This window comes from Cynoglossus semilaevis, chromosome 15 (genome assembly GCF_000523025.1).
Source record: "Cynoglossus semilaevis isolate Cse_v1.0 chromosome 15, Cse_v1.0, whole genome shotgun sequence".
NCBI classification, from domain to species: Eukaryota; Metazoa; Chordata; class Actinopteri; order Pleuronectiformes; family Cynoglossidae; genus Cynoglossus; species Cynoglossus semilaevis.
Window position 1 is genome coordinate 16189155 of NC_024321.1, and position 23407 is coordinate 16212561.

The 23407-nt window shown below is 39.5% G+C and overlaps 1 protein-coding gene across 1 annotated transcript; it reads left to right on the forward strand.

Moving 5' to 3' along the window:
* The first annotated feature begins 771 nt into the window (after positions 1-771).
* tspan17 (tetraspanin 17) lies at positions 772-17993 on the forward strand. Its single transcript, XM_008327443.3, has 8 exons — positions 772-1415; positions 9922-9972; positions 11514-11660; positions 12374-12544; positions 12915-13040; positions 14578-14625; positions 16739-16855; positions 17103-17993. The coding sequence occupies exons 1-8, from the start codon at positions 1329-1331 to the stop codon at positions 17166-17168; spliced, it is 813 nt and encodes a 270-aa protein (XP_008325665.1). The 5' UTR covers positions 772-1328; the 3' UTR covers positions 17169-17993.
* The last annotated feature ends 5414 nt before the right edge of the window (positions 17994-23407 follow it).

Below are 23407 nucleotides of genomic sequence, written 5' to 3' on the forward strand. Positions count from 1 at the left end.
AGTTGACCCAGGTGCATGTATTTGAACTCGTCCATTTTTCATCGTCTCCACTTCTGTCTCACTGCGGCTGACTTTCATTCCAGTGCAGACCTTCATCTCACACAACACTATTCATCCTGCTGTCTGGTCTGGCTACAAATTAAAGCAGATATGTTGACATGGGTGGACATATTTAGGCGAAAATGCCTTTTATGGATAAAACACATTAAATACCTCTCTTTAACATGATGTACTGAAAATCCAAGTCAGATCGATTTCTATTTCCACAAATAGATCTGCTAGATAGATAGTGCTTGTCTTTTGAATTAATGAACTGTGAATTAATGAACTGTTTCAGAAATGTAAATTTAATCAAATTCATTCTGAAGCAATAATTCAGAAATATTAGATTTTATTGTTGTTTACAACCAAGTCACTTCTCAACAAACGGTGCTCACTATTTAGTGAATTTCCATCTGAGTCCCGGAAATAAATATTTATATATATTTTCTGTTGCAAGTCAAAAAGTTCTCAAGAATTCGACAGAAAATTAATTCTGATAATAACGATATATGTATTATTATTATTATACAGTATCATAGCCTATAACATATTGAAATCACAACCGTTCCAAATAAATGTCATTGAATTGTGTCCTTATTCTCGTATTTATAGTTTGTGTGCAAACTCGCAACCTTTCTCAGTTTTTGCTGCATATGTTAAAAAACACTTTCTAACGCGGTATTAAAAAAATAGCGTATGTCGTTTATCTTCCATGTATCCTGTTTTTCATCGAGGAAAAGTGAGGAGCCTCCCAGAAACACGAGATGCCGCTCTTGAGGTGAAAAGGGCGAAAGCCAGCGCAGTGGTGTTTCCTCGTTTGGGCTTTGACAGCAGAGCCTTGTTTTACAGCAGAAAACAACAAGGATGAGGATTTGGAGCGACGATGCAGCGACACAGATAATGGAGAAGACGGTTCGCTGAAAGACTCGCGCAGTTCCATCACCTCGGTCAGCCACGATATCACGGTGGGCTATACAGGTCATCGACCAAGCTGCAGATGAATGCACAACAAAGTATCCCTGCATTTGTTGTTGTTAGCAGCTAATGCTAACCACAGAAGTTGTGAGCTAGCTGGCCTAGCACGACCTAAGTGGGCGAAAGAGGGAAAGAAAAGTCGTCTTATATGTTTGAAGTAGTTTAATGTCGAGAAAACTCGGCGTTATTTAGTAGCCGATGGAGTCAGCGAACATTGACTTCTGTTGCTTAAGAAGTACAGCTCTGGCGAAACCTCTGGAGAAGTAGTTATTAAGTTAGCTTATCCTGTTAGCCGCACCGTCCCTGGAAGAATGAGCAGAAAACATCATCATATAAAAGGAGCCGAAGTCAGCTGCTGTGTCAAATACTGTTTATTTGGATTCAACATTCTATTCTGGGTAAGTTAACGCCGTCTTTATGTCGAATTAAAAAGGAAATGTTGCTACTTTTGGTACTGAAATAGTGTTTTACTTCAATATTCTGACTACCTTTGTGTTTTGTTTTTATATAAATGACAACCTTTGCTAGACAAAAAGTCCAGGCCTGTTAGAATTAGGTCATTGTTAGAATTTAGCACAAACCATGACAAGAGTTGCCATAAATTCAATTATATGTTATAAAATAATGAATAAAAAAAAAGTCATATTTAACGGATCCCTTCATTAGTTGTTGCTTTTTTCAGTAATACAGAAGTCAGTCTTTTTCTTTCTTTCATTTTTTGTTTTGTTTTGTTACTAGTTGTGATGTCCTGGTTATTTTTTTGTTGTGCCAACAACATAGGATGTCATTTGGATGTCATTTTTACTTATCAAATTATTACGTATGTGGAAGAAGACTCAAACAAAGAGTGTCATTCTTGAACATAAGGTTTGAAGTGGTGCAGTGTCCACCTAGTTGGGCTGTGTCAGGAAGGGCCTCTGTTATATGTATAAAAAAACAGAAAAAAAAGTAAATATGGAGTTTTCACTGGTTTATGGTGTTTACATACAGCACTGTCACCCATGAGCTCTGGATGTGAGCCCTAGAATTTCACTTAATGTGGTGTTAGCAGTTGTCAAGGATTATCCCACTATTAATTTATATTAATTCGGTCCAAAAACTAAAGATATTTAGTTTAATTGTTGACTCATAAAGGAGTTAAGAAACCAGTACAAACCAATAAATGATGATATACCCAGACAACCCACAAACCTGTTATTTGGCAAGGTGGATTAGTCATTAATTAACTAATTAATTGATCTAAAATAAGACCACAAGCAATCTGAGATTACAGTCACTCATTACTAATTTTGAAAAATGAAGGCTGTTTCTTGACTCAGTTGACCTGATATATTCAGGCCCTTACTCGGCAGAGAAGTAGGATGACTGTTTTTAACTTTTCTGACTGGTTTAATAAAGTACTTCTCTTCTCATCATTATTCTGTCAGACTAAAAGTCTTTCGCAGACAGAAGGTGGTTTGTCTCCGCACATTAACCTGACAACAAGTAGTGGTACTATTGTGTTTGAGCTTGAGAAATGGCATGAGTCTCATCTGCATTGTAAAGCGAGTGGCATGTGAGCCCACCATCTCCTTTACAATGACTGCTCCATCTTTCTTCAACCCCCCCTCCCCAGTCTGAAAAGTTCTTCTGTTTACAATTCCCCTCTCTATGCTCCCTCCCTGCTCCCCCATCTGCGTTGTCTGTGTGCAACTGGTGTAGTACGATGTTTGTGGGTGAAGTAATGGCGTGTCTGTTTTGCTCGGAGGGTCTACCCACATAGCCTTTGAAGGGAAAAGCCACATAGACTTGAATACCACCCAGCCCTCCTCTTTCCTCGCAGCCTTTTCACTCCCCTCTCTGTACGGCTGAAGTGCTCTTACTCTGTGGGACACCATTGTTTCTCCTCACTCACACACCCACTAATGCACAAAGACCAATGGTGTGAACAAAGATTATGGGGATCTCTGGGTGTGACTCTTCCCGTATACTTGTTCTAGTGCACATATCAGACCCATGCTATCTTCATGCGACTGAGTCTGTGCTTCCCCTTGTTTTTCATTTTCAATCCTCCACTTAATTTCATTGCAATACAACACCCTGGCTGTGTCACGTAAGGTCGTATAACCTGCCAAACATGCTGTGAGCGAGACGAAGAATCAGAAGACACATTGCAAAATGTCTAGAAAATGAGAAAGTCTGTGTTATTCAATTGGACCGAGCAACCATCCAGGAAATGTTGAGTCACAGGGCTGTTGTGTTGTGTCTGAGTCATAGTTTTCTCTTTTTGGGTTGTTGGACGCTCATGCCAAACTAAACTGTCCTGTGTCAGTGCTCCCTGTGAAACTCTGAAACAAGTTCCTGCTCGCTGGGTGTTTCCGTTAATAAATACTAGATGATGTTCCCTTGTCTGTGTGCTGTGAAACTAGATATGACAGACAAGCCGATGCAGTGCTGAAATAGAGAGAGAGATGTGGTGTATGTGCTGCAGTTCAGCCCGTTTCTCTTTTTCATCATGATCTGACCTAAATTGAGACTCGATGCCTGTAAGACCCCCTAAATATTGCCAGCAATAAAACCCGGTGCTTCTCCTCTGCGTAAATTCTACAAGCCACTGGGCTCTCGCCATAAACAGCCAGGCATTCTCACCCAAGAACAACAAACCGTCTCTTGTCCCTAGAATAGACACATTCCTCACATCCACTTAATTAATCACATTTTCTGCCTGAGCTGCTAAAATGTTTGGAGGCTCGGCAAGCTGTAATTAAGACCCTGTTAAGCTGTGACAAAGTTGCTGACTTGGTTGAAGGCAGCCTGTGTGTTATTATCCGGCTGTAGTAGTCATTTGGCATTGAAAATGTGCGTTGAGTGATCACCACACAGGTGGATAACAGACGAAAACCAACGTGAATGCAGACATTTGAAAACACATTTGCTGCGTCTCGTATTGGGTGTTTGGGTTATTACTCCACTGTGCACAGTAAGCTCTGCAACGATCATGAATCGGAGACCAAATACTGCAGTACAGATCACATTGCAATCTCATAAGCTGGAACTGCTGCGCTTTCCTACTCCGTTTATATGCTGCACACTACTTAACTCAAACGTACTACGTTCCCACGAGCTCTGCCGCTCTACTTCATTCAACTTCCTGTCCCACAATTCATGATTCCTGACTGTTAACACTATGTTTGTTGCAGCATGTTCAGACACTGTCTGAGGACTTTGCAAACAATAATCTGTGTAAACCTGACTTTTATAGCATTTGTAACTGGGGTTGTACATTTTTAAGCAATCCATGCAGACTTTGCTCAGTCTACGAGCTGACTGACAACTACCAAATGGATCACAAGATACTGCCGACTAAATATGATTATTCCACAGCTGTCCTGTGATAAATCAGATAAAATACAACTAAACTAACATGCTTATACTGTAGTAGTAGTACTTCATAACTCAAGTACATGTATTTGTTGACATTTCAACCATTAAGGGACATCGGCCTGAAATTAAGTGTCCTGTGTGTTTGTGGTGAAAGAAAACTCTCAGATCAATTTGTGGTTTTTAAAATGCAACATATAGTTAAACGGAATATATGATGCAAATCACTCAGGTCAGACCGCCCTTTTCTTAAAGTGCTTGTGTCCAGTGGGCGCATTTTCTCTGCGGCGGTGCACCACGATAATCTCCAGGTCGGGCAGGAAAAGCTTGGGATAAAGGTGGCCTCCACAGTGCCCTCTGCTCAGACCTCTCCACCACAGGTGCTGCAGACTGATAATCTTTGTCCTCCCTACTGAGAGGAGAGAATAAGCTGCACCTTTATTAAAAAAAAAAAAAAAGCTTTTCTATTCATCAGTGAAATAAAACAAAGCTTGTTTGGTATTTATTTCCTTGTACGATGTTACTTGTCGCTACTTCTTTCTGTCACTACATAGCTAGGATCTGCTTTCTGTTTATAAAAGCATCTTAATTTCATCTGTTGGTCAATTCATTTGTCTGTCGAGGTTGGGGATTAACAAGACATGGGCAAAATAGATTGTTGAAGAATCTTAAGGGTTTTAAAACTAGTATTGGATGCTGATGGACTAACAAAACTTGTAAATGTATTTGAACTATAAAAGTAAATAATTTTCCAGGGAAATTGATGTTCTTACAATAATTCTGCTTCCCTGTGAAAAAGTCACAGGCAGCAGTGTTTTAGTCTATTTTTCTACTACACATGGTTCAATGTAAAGAGAGAGACTTGATGTTTAATATGGATGTCTAATCCTGATACTTTTCTCGGGTGTAATAATATACTTTGATACCAATGAGCATCTCCCATCTCTAAGTCCTGGTCTTGTGCTTGTCTTGACTTCTGGTTAGAGCTACAAATTACACAGGGGACTAAGGTTAGTATTTCATTTTCACACCAGCCTGAAGCGTGATGTGACGCAGTGCGCATTGCATTTTAAGAAAAAAAAATGTTGTTGCCCGACAACATTGTACCCTGATGTTCTGTTCTGCTGTTGTTGTCAGTCCACTTCAATATTTGCCATGTTGTTTCAGCTCAGATGCTCTGCTGGTCACCACAGTTATCAAGAGTGGTTATCACAGCCTCTCTGTCAAATCCAGCCAACCTGACTATTCCCAACTGACCTCTCTCATCACCACAGCACCTCTGTCCACAAAGCTGCTGCTCAGTGGATGTGGATGGATGCTTTTTTTTCTCTCTCTCCTTTTTTTAGCACAATTTTGAGTCATCTCTAGAGATGGCTGTATCTCATATATATTTGTATATATATATATATATGTATATCTGTGAATGGGTATATGTGTGTTTTTATATATGTATATACAGTACATACATATACATTTGTAAACATATGTGTGTCCCATATTCAGTGAAGTTGTATGCATTCACAGCTACACAGCTTGTTTGAGACAGCAGCATATTTTGTGATTTACATATGTTCCTATGTTTACTTGCATTTGCATTGTAGGTACTACATATGCATTCAAAATATTTAAGAACCACCCCTACATTTTTAGTATAAACATAACCCTAGGTCACAAAGACCTGTCACCAGGCAAAGAAAAGAAAATATCTCAGGCCAGTACAGACGAAGCCCTTCTCGTCCTCGTCAGCCAATGAAGCCCACATATTTTAAAAGAAAACGAGAAAAGGAGTCGACGGCTCTGCTTTTTCTCCACCCAGTGATGTCTCATAAGGAATCATGATGTCTTTGAGGAATTTTAATGATACATCAGGCAAACGGCATGGCTGAACAGTCTGCCTCTGTTGTTGAGCTTTGGTGCAGCATGGCTGTAACAGCTTGAGTGAGTGATACAACTTATTCTGTAAAAAGAATTCCTCTTTAAAAATGAGGTGGAAGAACAGGTTACAAGAACAGTCCATGTTGTGTTGTAATTCCTGCTCCACTGCTGTGTTGATTGTAGAATTCTCTTATCTTTCATGGCCAAGGAAATGACATTGAACAGAACCTCTTAGATATTGTATAGCCCCGGACGATGTATCCCAGTCAAATACACATGAACCAGAAATCGATTTCAGACCAGAGAAATATAGATGCGGAATTCATGCAAGTTTTATTTTTCCTCAGGATTGCTTCACGTTTTGTTTACCTCGTTACCTTGTCTGTTAGTGTGTCATCACCAATCACTTCATTTACTATCACACCCAAGAACTGCATTTTATATTGTTATATCGTGTGTATTCAGGCAACATGATTTTATTTATATGTCTGTCTTGTTAGTCAATTGTTGTTTTATCGAGAGGCATCTTGTATAGTGTTGATGAGTTCTGTGTCCACATAGAGACAGGGTCCTTGACTCGGACTGAGGGAAACCTAATGCACAGCAGTTCGTGACAGAAAGAGAAACCCGAGCAACAACCTCGATTTGAATAATAAATGAAAAAGTACAAGGACGTCTCAGGCAAGTTTTATTGAATTCTTGATGAAAAAGGATGATTAAAAATAATAGGATAAGATATAGAAAAAAAAAAGCCTTCTGCTTCACGAAGACAGTACTGTCTCCCGGACAAAGCAAATTACGCACACAGGGCAAACCAACATGCGTTTTTTTTTTTTTGGACTGGAGGCAGGAAATGTAGAAGCTGAAGGAAACCGGTGTGCCCCTGGGGTGAATGGGCAGATATGCAATTATCACACAGGAAGCCTATGACTTTGTGCCAGACGTTGAAGCAGTGATCTCCTGGTAAATCAGGCTTGTTTATGGTCCTTAATTCAGAAAAAAACATTGTTATATATTTTATTTATTTTATTTTAACATTATGCAATTTCACTGCTACCACACGAAGGTTCTAAACCATTGAAGGTTTCTCAATTTTCTTGCTCCGTGTGTACATAAAGTACTGATACTGTAGTTCTACTTTTACCTCCCTGTTGTTGAATGACATTATCTGTCTGTGCTGATTCAGCCCTTAAGCTTTCATGCTCCGTTCTCATGTGTCTCTTCTTCTTTCACTGCATCAACAACTCTGCTAGAAAAACATTTCACCTGTTGATGATGAGTCAAAAAAAAATCAATAGTTTTTCAGGCTTGTCTCACAGGCAGCGAGGCCTCACTTTCACCTTACACTCGAGTGGCTTGGATTCTGTTTTTGGCTTCTTTTGGTTGTTACTCAGCTGCAGCCTCAGAGTGAATTGTGGGTCATTTTCCCACCCAAAGAGTAATGTTGGATTTGTTTTTGTATTTCTCAGCACCAGTCTGGGATGATTGTGTACCACTGTGCCTAAAAAAAGAAATTTACAGGAACCTTTTTTTGTGTATTTATTTGTTCTTCACTGAAAACCTACAATAATGTTTGTTTATATCTGAATTGTACTTGAAGGTTTAATTATAATTACATTAGTTTATGGGTTTATGAGTCCTGGATGAACAGCCTATTTGTGTGATTGGGAAGTGAAACCTCTCACTAATGGCACTTATTTTAACATGTCGTTACACTGCAGCAGAACATTACGATACATTTATGTTTTCACGACAGAAATAATAATAATAATAATAATCGTGTCGTTACACTGCAGCCGAACTTTACGATACATTTATTTTTTTTCATGACAGAAATAATAATAATAATAATAATAATAATCGACTGTTCCCGAAATAACAAACATTCTACGGTGGTGTACTGTGCAGCATTTTAAATCTAAATGTACAATCTAGCAAACCAAATAAAATATCAAAAATTCTAAAACCTCTGCTGAAGTTGGTTTCTGTTTGGTAATGGTGCTAACGGTGGTGTACTGTGCAGCATTTTAATTGTAAATGTACAATCCAGCAAACCAAATGAATGAACTTTGACATGATTTTTTTAAAGGATTATGGACTGTCTGTAATGTCTGTATATCGAGCATATATTTTTAGTTATTTAAGTCCACATTTGCCAACATATAGTTGCAATTTTAATACACTCCCATAATGTGTTGACTCTATACCGCAGGATACTCTTCTTGTGGAACCAGTGAACCATAGTTTTAACACTGCATGGTTTTACAGTACAGTAAAATCTACACTGAGACCATGGCTTTATTTCTGCAATACAATAACATTCATAGGTGTCGGCATTACTTCCTTTGTGAAGGTCATTCTAAACTGAAGGAATGAGACATGCCATGCATTGCAGTCCTGTCAAATGAGTATTATACATTGGTCATAAACAGAGACATTTCCCATCATGCACCCTGGCCTTTTACTTTGGAAGCGGCAGAATAAAGAGGCAATTGATTAACACTCTCGGCTCTTTGTCCTCTAAATGTTACACTTCTGTAAAGAAATCATATCTTTTCTTTTGACGAAATACACCATATGGGCAAAAGTATCGGACCACCTCCACATTACACCTACAGGAGCTTTTATGACATGGCAGTCTAAATCCACAGGCATTGTTGTGGAGCCAATGTGTTGCTATAAAAGCTTCCAGTCAGCTGGAGAGGCTTTGTACTGAGTGTCTACGTGGGCATTTCTTTTCTATTTATCTTTTATTGATTTTACCTGTTTGATTTCTGAAGAATGCTTACACTTGGAGTTTGTGTTCACTTGGAATTACCGACTACACAGTTCTCGTTTCCTTCCATTTTGTTTTGTTTTTCTTCAACATTTCCTTGAAGTTATCCCACAATGTCGAAATGTTATTAAAAAATACATTAGATAACTAAGCTTTAAAGTAATAATGTACCTGTAATTGATGATGTAACACCCCAAATAATGCTTTCCAAACGTTTGGAAAAGAGATCAAATTGAAACACTTTCATGAGTATACCTTCCAAACTTTTGGATTGTAGTGTAGGTTAAACCTCCATATTCAAAGGTTAAGGAATTGTTTGCAAATGCCCTGACTACTGTAAAATAGCTAGAAAAGCCCTGACTTAAATCCTTTATTTTTCAAATGAGAAGAATTACAGTACTACAAGTAAAACAATCAAAGGTGGAGATGTTTGGTTTTAATTTCCATGGTGATGTTTCTCTCTCTCTGTGTGGTTATTGCCCTCAGTAATCTTTGATGGAGTTTAGTCACAGATTTAGTGCTTTAACCATCCCACTCTTGTCGGTCTAATCCTGTGTGACTGATCGCTCGCTGCTTACCTTGACATTTCCTGCATGTCACTTTTAAACCCGAGCCAGGATCCCCGTACAGAGCAGCGTCTTGTGTAAATGCTCTCTGCCCCAGTCCCTGCTGCTGTTGATGTTGAGTAACATCGTTGCCCATGGTCTTTAAGTGTATTGACATATCTTCATTGCTTTACTCTCCTTTTATTTGATTTGATGCTCGGAAGAAAAAAAAAAAAGAAGTAAAAGAATTAAACTGTCATCTCAGGATTGAATCTTTAGATCTTAGGTGGAAGAGAGCTGCTGCTTTACTAGGTAACAAGATTGTCTTCTCTGTGCTTTGTTTTACAGTTACTAGGAGCAGCATTCCTGGCAATAGGCTTGTGGGCATGGGCGGAGAAGGTAAGTACAAACAACAGTGCATACACACACATATACACACACAGACCCACTGGTACATGATTGCCTCGACAGCATAGCTAACATTCTTTCCCATTTGGACTGAAATAAGCTGAGAGTACGGCGCGCAGAGATAATGCTGTGCAGAATTAGAAGCACCGTTTTCTGTAACAGTTAAATACATATTACCTGATAAAATTCTGTGCCGCGGAATGAAATCCTGTGCTGCAATTTTACTGTTTGAAAATGGAAATAGCTGGAGAACACCATAAATTAAATGGGCCTCCAGATTTGTATGGAAATGGGTAATTGTGTCTTTTCTACAGGAATAGCATTAAACGCCAGGTGCTGCCATCAACCTCCCAGTGCAGCGCACTCATTCGGGTTTCATTTAAATCACATATACAGCCAATTAGTTAGTTCATTGTCTAGATATTTTCCTCTTTACTCGACTAAATGCCTCGGAAACGTGTAGTCATTAGTAACATCTGCTCCTTAACTCGGCAAACAGGCCTGCACCAGAGTACCTTTGCGAAGCAGAGTGAATAATTTAAGGGTTTTGTCAAGTGATGAATAGCTGGTACCAGAAAGGCATAATAGTGAGTTTGGTTCCCAGTGTCTAAGCTGATTACTTTTGAGCCACTGTCTGCAGCCCAACCACATTATTGTGTTTGAGCCTCCTGCTAAAACACGAAAAGGAAATTTTGTCTTAAGCCCAAAGACACCGCGTTATCTTTTAGTCAGTCTCTATGTTAACAACTCGCCCCTGACATTTAAAATCTCGGGGTAATGGAAATCTTAATGTGTTTCATCACATTACATGATTAAAATATTTTTATATCCAAATCATAATGATTTGAAATGCTACCAGATCTTGTCTTGTTATTTTACACTTTTATAAAATGATATATTGGAGCCGTTAGAGGCAGAAAAGATGAGCAGATTCTGTCAACAATACCCAACCACACAAAAGACACTTTATCTGTGTGACATTTGACATTGTTTTTATGACAGATCATATATTTAGGGCCCTAAACGAGATTGTTAAAGTGCAATATCTGTCTAGGAGTTGAGCCAGAGGTTCAAATGTCATCCTATAGCAGGATAAAGGCCGACTGTTGGCCATGTGGTACACCCTGTGGCCCAAGGGCTTGTGGGCGTTATGGGCAGACAGGAAGGACAGGAGTTCCATTACAAACAAGTGTTTGATTTGTAAACATAAAAATATATATGAAATAATATAAAAATGATTAAATTCTTAGAGTATATACAGTATATAGTATAATTCTTACGGTATATAGTCACTACTACACAATATAGAGTTATGTTGTCTGTGTATATGTGTGTATATATGTATATATATGAGAGACATCACCAGCTTAATTAATTTTTTTCCGCTCTGTCGTCTAAATCTTTAGACATGTATACTTTTTATAGAGTGTTAAACTTATGATGAGACCATGCAGAAGAGATTTCGGGAATCGATTCTGGAAGTATTATATTCACAATTAAAACGACTCCCTTCGGCCTCTGTTTCCCCTCAGGGCGTGCTGTCCAATCTGTCATCCATCACGGACCTCGGGGGTTTCGATCCAGTGTGGCTCTTTATTGTCGTGGGCGGCGTCATGTTCGTCCTAGGATTTGCTGGATGTATCGGAGCGCTCCGAGAGAACACCTTCCTGCTTAAATTCGTAAGCCACCCCCAGGTTTTCTGAGCACAGGCACCGTATGATCCACTTCACACCCTTCAGACCTGCTGTTCACACACGAGCTGTCACTGTAGCAGGTGTCACCTTGACTCACCCCAACCAAATGCCCCGTGCAATGTGCCGTCACTAAAAAGTCTCCTTTTCTAGCAGGAGTTTATGGTCAGAAATGGTAATCCTTTTTACCTTATCTGCAGTCATTTCACAGACAGTGCACCACACTCTTAGCTTATTCCAGCTGGGCTACGATGACATGGTATAAGCTGACGTGTGACTGACTGAAACAAACTGGCCGTTGTTTCTTTTTGTGATTCTGAGTAGCTATTAACTCCGGTCTGTGTCCATTAGCAGCAGTAAGTCAGGCGTCAGAGTGAGCAGCTAATGTGGCTTTTCTGCGTTTATCATCCCTGTCTCCCCCTACAGTTACTGTAAAGGGATGATAACGGTTCCACTGGGACTGCGGTTTATGTTGCTGTGCTTTCACTCTGGCTGTAAGGGTCATCACACATGAGCGCCGTTGTCTTTGAATGAATTTGATCACAAATCCTTTGTTTAAAAAAAAAAACAAAAGTTGGTCTGAAGGCGTCGTTCTGATCCTTTACAAAAATCTCCCGACCGCAGCGACAGATGTTGTTTTGAGTGGGTGCACGGGTCTGTGCGTTTTTCTTGATGTGCATCTTCTACTGTACTTTCCCCAGTTTTCTGTGTTCCTGGGCTTGATCTTCTTCTTGGAGCTCACAGCAGGGGTCCTGGCCTTCGTCTTTAAAGATTGGATCAAAGACCAGCTGAACCTTTTCATCAACAACAATGTGAAGGCCTACCGTGATGACATAGACTTGCAAAATCTCATTGACTTTGCCCAGGAATATGTGAGTACACGCCGTCGCATGTGACTAACTGTGAAGATGTGAAACTGCTCAGATCAGACAGTAAGTCGGGGATGAGTCAGCTGCTGGAGCTTTTCAGTAAATCACGTGTATAATGTGATTTCATTTCCTTCTAAATGATGCTCCAATTACAAAAAATAAAACGGTTGATATAATTGGCTCCCAAGTGAAAATGCTGGTTTCTGTCATATACTGTAAATGCAATTATAAGTGTTGTTGTTCTACTGCTGGTGTCTCGCTGCCTCTCGGTGCCGTCTGCGCAGAGATGATCAGAAAGAAAAAAAAAAAAAGAGAAGTCCCCCAGTCAGAAGCAGCTGTTTAATCTCCTGTTGTTGCTGATCTTTCCCCTCAGTGGTCGTGCTGTGGAGCTCATGGACCAGATGACTGGAACCTAAACATCTACTTTAACTGCACTGACACGAACCCCAGCAGGGAGCGCTGTGGAGTTCCCTTTTCCTGTTGTGTCAAAGATCCTGCGGTGAGTCATTCAGCCGACAATTAAACATTTTAGCTGCGTATAAATCACTCACCATGGAATACTTATAAAATATTCATTTTCAAATAGTGGCTCGGGGCCACATGCTGCCCATACGCAACCTCAGAGTGGCCAAGTGTATGGTCAATTAAAAAACGCAGAGGGAAACTGCAATGCAGTAAATTAAATACAAGTAGAATAGAGCATGAATGGAACACAGTCACCGTAGCCTAGCAACATGTGATGTCTAGAACTGTTAGCAGTCAACGCTACAGGTTCCCACACCGTTTCTGCAACCTTTTATAGAAAGGGATTTTGTCGAGTAAAAATTCAGTAAAGCTTGCTCCTACTGTGTGATTGTGGTATAATTAAAAATGATATTAATTTGACCTGCCAGGCCGCCCACAATATCCCCCAAGAGGGGCCCGCCCTTCACTTTGGGAACCACTGTTATAGTGTAACCTGTCGCTCTCAAAGCGGAAATTTTAAATAGCATTAAAAAATGCTATTGTGTGGCTGGACAGATGCTTGTTTATTTTTCTGCAAAGATTGTGCTTTAATACTAAAAACACTCAATTTAGTTTTTTCATTACAATATATGTTTTGGTCCAAATATTATTTAGCCACCGAAAAAGCCTGGCCCAGCTGAACTGAAGAAACTAATTAGTTACGGGCAGAAAGAAGAAGACCCAGACGGCTCGGGTCTATTTTGGCACCAAATTAGTGTCAGTGTACATCAAGACAAAACTCGGGCTCAGAGGGTCGTTAACCTTTTCCTCACAAGGTTAAAGTCTTTGATGTCTTCTCTGGTAGAACACTTTTTCTTTTTTTTTTTGTAACTTTTAATTCAATGTAGAGGAAAATAGAGGACAAAGTAAAGGAAGAACGTGAAAAGTGGCCAGACACTGGGCGTGGTTGATTGACTGACCTTCCAATTATATACTGACATTGTCTTGTCAGTGATTGTCATTGTACTTAAACCTGTCTTCTTTATATCTGACGTGTCTGTGTCTAATCATATTCACCATATTCTCCCTATATTTTATTATATATTTTTCCTCTATATTTAGTGCCGTCTCCATCTTCAGCCCCTCAATTATTTCCAGAGTCATGAGTCATGAGTGGCAGAGTACATGGGCAAAACTCACACAAAACTCAAAATATTCAAACTACGTACAAAACAAAAAAAACTTGAATCGAACAAGGAATATTGTCTTTTCTGTAATGCGAGCAAGCGGATCCTTTTCATCCACCAGGGGGCGTATTGCAGTGCACCTTTTTTTTCCAAGTCATTTTAAGCATCCCTTTTGGGCATAAATATTGTAAAGTGGTGTAATTTTTAATGGAATAAGTAAAGGTTTTTAAATCATTTAAAAATACAGTCTTTGTGGTAAACATATTTTTGATCCACTCTCACAGCTTGACTGCGGTAATAATACTCATTTAACATTTCTTTTCTCTCAGCTGAAAAAAAAAAGATGGTGACATTTCAATTTAATCGGTGAACTCACATTTTGTTCTTTTTTTTTTTTCTCCACAGGAGGATGTCATAAACACACAGTGTGGTTACGATGTTCGGCTGAAAGCGGTGAGCATCACCACCCGTGATGTATGGGTGTCTTTATACTTAACATGGTGTTTGTTTACCCTTCATGTTCTCGTCTTGTTCCGATAAGTGTGTACATTTTTGACCTTATGAAACTACGCCTTGGTTTCAGTGCACACACAGAGAGAGAAGAGGAATCGTTTGTCAGTTCTTGTCAGCTTTTCTGGTCAAACCTACCAACTCTACGGAGCAGATTTACTCCTGAGGCAGAGTTTGATGAGCTGCCTGGCTGTTTGATTGAAGTGATCTGAGCTGATGTGAGGCCAGAGTGGAGATTGGGTTCATTTGTAGGAGGTTTGTTTTGTTAGACCAGGTTGTCTGTGAGTGGTTGTCCTTAGAAGTAGATGGCAGAAAATAAAGCCCATAATTTGGTACCAAAACGTCTCAGTTGGTTCTCAGTAGAACTGACTTTGAATTAAAAAACGTAATCCGATCAAGTAGCTGTGGATTCATTGCAATTAATCATGATTAATCGTAATTTTAATTAATCCTGATTATTTGAGATAAGTCAACATGGGAATGTTGTAAAATTTTTCACGTGATATAAAGGAAAATAAATGGAAAAATGAGTCAAAATTACACCGACGAGATTTTTTTTTACAGGAATGTTGTAAAGTGTTTAACGTGATATAAAGGAAAATGAATGGAAAAGCGATTCAAAATTACACCGACGAGATTTTTTTTTCTTTTGTTTTCAAATAACCTCCTGTTTATTTGATACTGTTATTACTTTTGTAGATCTGAACTCCCCATCTCTCATTGCCAATTAGTTGCGTCCAAATCAATACGTAGACTGTAGCTATTGTTTCTGGCTCTCGTAAAAAAAAAAAAAAAACCCACATCAATCTTGAATTGTATTTTTGGAGCCTAGTGCTGTTTAAAGAGGACTATTGTATTTTCGGAGCCTAGTGCTGTTTAAAGAGGACTAAATATTCTTTTGGTGAGAAATAAGTGAAATACCTTAAAATAGTGACTGCTGACACAGCAGACGCGGGAGAATGTCAAGAGTTAAGTAGGACACGGGCATCTCTACATGCTTCTTGCCTTAATAACAGATTGTTCTGCTAACAGGGGTAATTAGACTCCAGTTATAGCCCGGAGACCAGCCTTACTACACTCTGTAATTGGCAACTCGGTGGGTTATGCCAGTCCATTCCCTTTCCCTCTGCGTGTGGGTGTGGTGGTTACAACTCACTGCACTGCAGTCTGAACCTCTGCTGTTGCTAGGCGCACTGCAACACAGTCAACCACCTGCCTTTGAGTTGTTATGAATTAATTTTTTCCCCGAGCTCTCGTGCTATCGCCCCGGCTGCAGACATTTTGCCCACCAGAGATGTGCGGCCACTTCCTCTGCAGGTTTTTTTTTTTTTTTAAACAAGAAAACACAGGAAGAGCAGGAGACAAGGGAAGGACAGGAGAGCACAACAAAGGCAACGGCTGAAATAACTACTGAGGAAGTTCAGCGTGAGAACAGCATTGCGTTTCCTGCATTTTTATTGGCTGCCAGAGGGCTCTCTTTGCCTCCCATTGGTTCAAAGATAGCTCTGGGGTTCTATAAGGAACAAAAGGCTTCCCCGCCAGTTGACTTGTCTTGACGTGCGACAAAGAGGCCATTGTGTCGCCTGGTTCCCACCCATTCTCATTCTCCTTTTCAGCTGGCTCCAAAATTGATGCAGCTCTAAATTACACCTGTTTATTTCCATCTCTGAAAAGCCCACATACGCAGTGGGTTGAATGTGATGTTGCAAACAGCCATCTGTCCGGGAACAGGAAACAGATTCTGCCTGTTTGTTCAGTCTGAGTCCACAGAGAAGCTGAGCACACAGACTGTGTTCCCCGTGATGACCAGACACTGACGTGTCGTGACCCAAGGTCAACTCCACACTCATTCACCCTCCCTCCCTGCATGGAGACGCATTTCTGTTTTGTCCTACATTAGTCATCGGTTGGTGATGTCAGATGTTGGGTGTTGGTTTGAATTGTGCAAAAAAAAAGAAAAAAAAAAGTGATAGACAAGCAGGACTTGAAAATACAATGAAAAATAGGCCACGTATTACTGTGAATAATACCATTTCTATTATGTTTTTTTTTTCAGGAACTGAATCGTCAGAAATACATCTACACCAAGGGCTGTGTGGGCCAGTTTGAGAAGTGGCTTCAGGACAACCTGATCATTGTAGCTGGAATCTTTGTTGGTATTGCACTTTTACAGGTAAGAATGACTCAACCTGGAAACATTAGAAATGAGGGAACCACCTGCTGGTGGTGCATTTGTGTGCATGCTGAAACAAACAAACAAAAAAAAAATGCTATGATTTTTTTTTTTTATCTTCACTGCTATCTAGTGGTGAGAACAGTCACTGCAGCGTCTCATTTAATTCTCACCCCAACCATGATATATTCTCACCCTCAAACAAACACGCGACCTGGTTGTATATTCTCTGCGGCTTCCTCCACAGATTTTCGGTATCTGCCTGGCTCAGAACCTGGTGAGTGATGTCAGAGCCGTCAAAGCCAACTGGTGACGTGAGGGGGGTCGCTGACCCCGGCGGCCCACAGGAGGTCAACACAGCACACTAACAGTCATCCAGGTGAAGACGGGGAGCCGTGAGTCTTCAGCCTGGATTATTCTGCCACTAAGACCAGAAGCGTGTACAAACACACACACACAAAAACACACACACACACACACTGTCAGACCTACAGGAACAACTGACACTAGCGTTTACGTCCCTGTTTATCAGTGACACTTGAATGGTGAGGGACGAAAGTATCCCTCACAAACCCAACAGTCGACACTTTGTTTACCTCTCAGCTGGGATTTTAACCACATATATTCACAGGATCTTAAAGCCTGCGTCAGAGTTAGATTTTTTTTCTCTCTCTTCTCTCTGATTATTTCTTTTTTGTCTTCAGATCTATATATTTATGGGGCACAGTTGCACAAGGACTCACGTCAGTCGGGAAATTGAAAGCCATGGATGAAAGCAAAAGACAAAAAAAAAATGGACATAAAAGGGACAACACGTTTCTCTGTCTTCTTTTTTCTTTTTCTTTTTTTTTTAAGGTCAAGAATTACTTTGTTACAGCGCCTCGTCCCTACGGAGGGAGGGGGTTCGAACAGCTCCTGTTTTCAATATGCTTTAAAACCCACTTCCTGCTGCAGGGGATGTTGGGTGAATGTTTGGTCGGCCAACCAGACAACACACACAGAGTCCTCTCTGGTCTGTGTCACTGTCCTTCAGTTGACCTTCCATGACCACTACAAACCCTCAGGACACTAGTGCAGCCTCATCTGCAACCTTAACACTTCAGAAAATTTAAAGTTTTATCTTAAATGTTTGCAAAAACAAAAAAAAGTGCCATTGACGTTCTTTATGTGTCTTATCTGTTCTTCACAAGATCGTCTGCTACTTAATTCACAAACCTCTCCCACGATACCTCAGGGTCTGGCCCGGAAAAACAAAATCAAGTAGAATCCGAAATGTTGAATTTTATTTTATTTTTTTCCTTCAAGCTTTGAGCTTCAGCACATGAAATTAGAGCTAAAACACTTGTCTCTCTGTTACAGAGTCTGTTTTTCAGGATTCACCGAGGCAACTTTCCTACATGTACATGTACATACTGTACATGTCTGAGCCATAACAGAAGCAGAACCCTGCTGTAGAGATGTTGTGATTGGCTTGTCCCCTTTCTTTTGTCATTTTTTTTTTCTTCATTTTTTTTATTTGCCCTCTGTAATTGAGCCGCTCTTCTGGCTTGTGTTTTTGTCATCCGTCGGCTGCTTTGTTTTTCTCTTCTCGTCTTTTTTGATGTTTGCATCTGATGCTGAATCCTTCCAAGGTCAAAGCCAGACTGTATTACTGAAGTGGGTACAAGATATTGTACTTCAAACGGTACTGGCTGATTTACGGGCACGGCTCAGTGATGTTTCACTGCAGAATAGTCGGTTCCACCTTTTGTGAGTCCAAACAAAGAGAAACAAACTCGATGTGAGTCCAACTTTAACTGTTACACTCAGGACCTTCTAAGTATGACGTGACTGAGCTTTTGGTTTTTTTGCGTCTGCAGAGTAAATGACTGTTGAAAGTACACATACACATGGAACTATAGGCATTACCAAAGAGGTGGAGGTCAACTAGAGGAGTGATTATTGTTTCTTAGGTTGTTTTTTTTTTTTCGTTTTTGTTTTTGTTTTTTTTTCCAGGCTAATGGGTTAGCCAGAAAAATATTTAGTTTTCGTACATGGTGCACAGAGTTCTTTAAGAACTTTTATTACATTTATTTCTGTCACAAATCATTTACAGGGATTATAATCCTGCCTTTAATCTCTCCTTATCTGAACTGAGCTGCTTTTCAAAACAATGGACCTAAAGGAAAAGAAACCATGATATTGTTAGCTTTATAGCTCAATTGCCTACGTCTATGTTTCCCAACCACTTCTGAGCCACGGCACATATTTTACATTAGAAAAATTCCACGGTGCACTACTAAAACTACTAAACAAAAACGTCCCAAGAAATATATAAAATGGAATTGAATTAAATAAAAAAAAACCCTTTTTTTTTTTAATTCTACTCTTTGCGAGATCTCAGTCTGTTTAGTTGAACACCATGCTGAAATGCTCACAGGAATTAAAGAACGACACACTGAAAGATCTTCAACTCAATAACCTTTTTAATTTAAACTATAAGTTTCAACTACATCTTTCATTAAAAAAAAAGTATGACTTGGGCAATGTAGCTGTGAGGCTAACGATATTTTAAGAACTATCCCTAAAAGGGGAAAATGCTGCATCTTTTATAGGAGTTTAAACACATGCGTACTTTTTGGGCCCGTCCAGTTTCTCTAAGGACTCTACTTTAACTGCGTTACCTCTCGAAATCTAATGTGCTGAAGCTCCGAGCCTGAAGAATAAAACATGCCCGCGTTTACATACGGCTGGTTCCGACTGTGTCTGCCTTCAGCTGTGTGGCTTAAACGCATTGTTTCCTCCCATGTCTGTTGAACTTAAAGTAAATGCGGGAAAAAAAACAACTGACAGTTGCCTCTAAGGTCACCCGCTTTGCCCTGCAGTAACTGGATTATGTGTTGATTTATGGGAGGATATTGGATTGTACGGATGGTCTGGTGTGCTTGGAAATATAGTTCTATGCTAAGGATGGTAAAGAAATACTAAACTAAATGACAGACTTCTTTGTTTATCTCTGAGAATCTCTAAGGCACATGGGATTACTGGTGTGGGGCCTTTCTACTTGACTTTTGTTGCTATGCTATTATCTCTGTTACCCTACATCCTGTACGTGTTTTGCTCTTCTTTTTTTTTCTTTTTTTAAATGAAAGTTGTTGTTTTCTTTTATTGATGCTCTATCTTCCTTTTTTTCATAGACAGATTTATATTCTAGAATTTTTTTTTTCTGTTCTGTGTGACGTTCAACAAGCACCTGCTTTTACATTTGATCCACAGTCGGATGCAAAATATCTTCTGTCGACGTTGTTAGCGCTGTCCTAATGGAGACCAAATAACAGCAGCGAGCCACAGGCTGAGAACCACAGGGTTCTCACCTGGCTCGATTTCATTTGATTAGGAACGCCAACAAGTGTCAGCATTTCTAGTTAGCCATGATGTGAATTTATTGTCCCTTTATATGAGAAGTGCCAGTTAAAGCAAGGAATGAAACAAAGATTAAAAAGTTACGATATGGCTTTTATCTTTGAACCTTGGTCGTGTCTTTTGTTTTGGACTGTGTATATTTTTTTAGAACAGTAAAAAAAAATGTTTAGTTACTTCTACTCAAGATGAGTTGGAACTGAAGTCTGAACACTCAACAGATATACTTACACACACACACACACACACACACACACACACACACACACACACACACACTTTATGTATAGTATATGTATAGTATATATAGATGCAACACAGGAAGATGTTTTGTGGTGAAACTCAAACACTCTGGCAGATGAGCAGCATTAATAATGAACAGAACAGCAGCTCTGTTTATGGAAGCACATTCAGCACCTTGTGATCGCCCGCTGCGTGCAGCTCCACATGTCACATGTTGCTCTCGACTCCCCCACGTTTCCCCTTCAAAGCGCTACCTGATCTGACTGCACATGTTCCCCAGCCTGTCATTTTGTTGCATCTTTTAAAACCAGGTGCCCGCAGAACTAATGAAGGGAGTTTCTATTTTCATTCCCGCGTTTTCTTTCTTTTTTTTTTTTTTTTTGTCAAATCAAGTGTAGAAACACTCGCATTTAAACCAATTTCTGTCGTAAATCTGTGCATTTTACTTCAAATTGCTGGATGAAGATGAAGTCGGGGGGGATTTTTTTAACATTTCGTTCCTGAGTTGGGAGTCACGCTAAAGGGTAAAAAAAGTTCCCAAGCACGACACCGCACGACAACGTTCCAGTGTGAACTGGTTGACGAGTTTGCGCGCCATACATCGGAATGATACAAGAAGACTTCCTTAATAGATTTATGTGAAATGTTTTATGAACATGTAACCCATATAGTTAATTTAACAATTTTTAAATAGCTAGTTTTTAAGTTTGTAATTAAAAATCAATTTCTTGGAAATATACAAAGCAGCCCTTGCCCTTATTGGACAAACCAGTGTTCATGTTTGTAGAAAGTGGTAAGATGTTTGAGTTGATGCTGAGGGAACTGACTAAAGGCAGATGGAGCCACTGGTCTGGTCTTCTACTGCAGTACAGAGCTGCAGCTATTTGGAAAAAAATAAATAAAAATACACATACACTTAGATGCTCTTTCTCTCCCTGTCTTTTTCTACTCTCTGCTGCCACCTCTGTCTGGATTGATCTGCCACTAAGCAGAAAGTCACCTTGGTCAAGAGAGCTTTTTGGTCCCAGAATGGCAGGACTTGTGCCTCGTTGGTGCAGTGAAGCTCTTCTGACTATAGCTCTGGGTTTTCTGTTCTTCCGTCTGAAGGAAGAGGGAGAATTAACCTGAATGTCCTTTTGTGCAGTTTTGTAGCAGCGTTGCTTCATCAAAAACACTTTAATTTCTCTGCTGTCCCTTTGTGCAGCGTGGTGGAACCTCCATCCCACTGTGAATGTCTGTGAATTTTTTTTTTTCACTCTTGCACAGTTGTGACAAGTCTAGAGATGAGAACTGGAACATTTATATATTTTTTAAAAACATGAAAAGTTTCTTCTGTGCATTTTAATCTCACTAGTAGCTGTGAATCAATTAAATTTAAACATTGTTTAAATTTATAGAAAATCAACTTAACTTACCTAAGTAATCTAATTACATTTTGTTTTACTCTGCATTAATCTGTTTATAATTTTTCTACATTTAACAACATTAAGAGGATTTATAGAAAATCAACTTTTAAAGAGTCTAATTACAATTATTATTTTATTATTAATTTGCATTAATCCGTTTATCATTTTTCTACATTTAACAACATTAAGAGGATGGAAATATGTTTGTTTGAAAACAAACATCTGGCCACTTCCTCCTTTTCCCCGACAGGGGGTGCTATAAACACAATATGAAGGCATCATTTAAAAATATTGTGTTGTATAAATTCAATCCCTGAGTGAGCAATAATTCATGTTGCTTGGCAGACTAGTGACAACTCCTTGTCTTTGAGCAATGCATCTTCCAGTGCATTATTGCCACCTAGTGGGCTGGCTTGTGCAGGTCAGTGTCATCAGTGTTCCAGAAATTAGGAAACTTTGTTTATGTTTTTGTTTTTGATTTTGTTTTTTCTCTGTTTTTCTCTGATGTTCAGCTGCAGTTCTAGTTACCACCACTAGGGCACGCGGTTCTATAAGTTAAATTCTTCAAAAGACTTTCTTCATTCCCTACCTTAGAGACATGTAATAGACTGTTATTGATCCGTCCTGTGATCCTCTCAGTCCGCCGTGGTCCTGATGATATTTCTGTGAAAGGTGAGCAGGTCACGCCTCATGGTTCCACTCCTGTCACATTACACACAACGTCGCCGGGTAATTGATTTCTCTGTGATCATGTCACGGTGTTGACAGGTGGTTCACAGCTGAAGGACATGGATACAGTAATGATTGAAGTTTCAGACATGGTCACTTTAAAAAAAAACAAAAAACATTTTTAATTCTGTAGTAAGACAAAACTTTTCATTTTTATTTTTATTGATCTGTTATTTAAGCTCAGCCCTTTAGCGCCGACAGGAGGATATATGTATTTATGCATGTACTGTATATATTTAAGATAAATGTATTTATACACATACATCTTCACAAAAGACTAACTTAAAAAAGTATACGTATGTATATTCACATATATTCACCATTTATTCACATATATTCAACATTTGTCATCTGTCTTAGAACTTTTTGACTAACTCTTCTATAGTATTTTATGAAGTTCATTCATTAAGTTTCCGATCTCTCACTACGGTTTCGTAGTGCAGCTTTACAGGGACTGGAAAACAACAGTAAATGTTGGACTTGTTTATTTTTCCACTTCATGGTCTGTGATGGGGAAACATTTCAATATATATTTTATTTCCATATGATGAATGAGTCAGCCAACAGAGGGAGACAAACAGTGACAGTGGGACATGCAGTGACTTATTTGTGCAGTCACTTCATCTTTGGATTCTGTGAGGCAACCAAACCGCAACACGGAAAGTGCTAACAGCTATGCTGAAATGCACAAATCAGTCAGGAGTCTGTGTGTGTGTGTGTGTGTGTTCTGTTGCTATAACTGCCTATGAGAGCGCAACAGGAAGCTACACAAATC

Coding starts and splice junctions, on each gene's coding strand:
- tspan17 (XM_008327443.3), top strand. CDS start 1,329: ATGAGCAGAAAACATCATCATATAAAAGGAGCCGAAGTCAGCTGCTGT. Junction 1,416..9,921: donor GATTCAACATTCTATTCTGG/GTAAGTTAACGC, acceptor TTTGTTTTACAG/TTACTAGGAGCAGCATTCCT. Junction 14,626..16,738: donor ACGATGTTCGGCTGAAAGCG/GTGAGCATCACC, acceptor TTTTTTTTTCAG/GAACTGAATCGTCAGAAATA.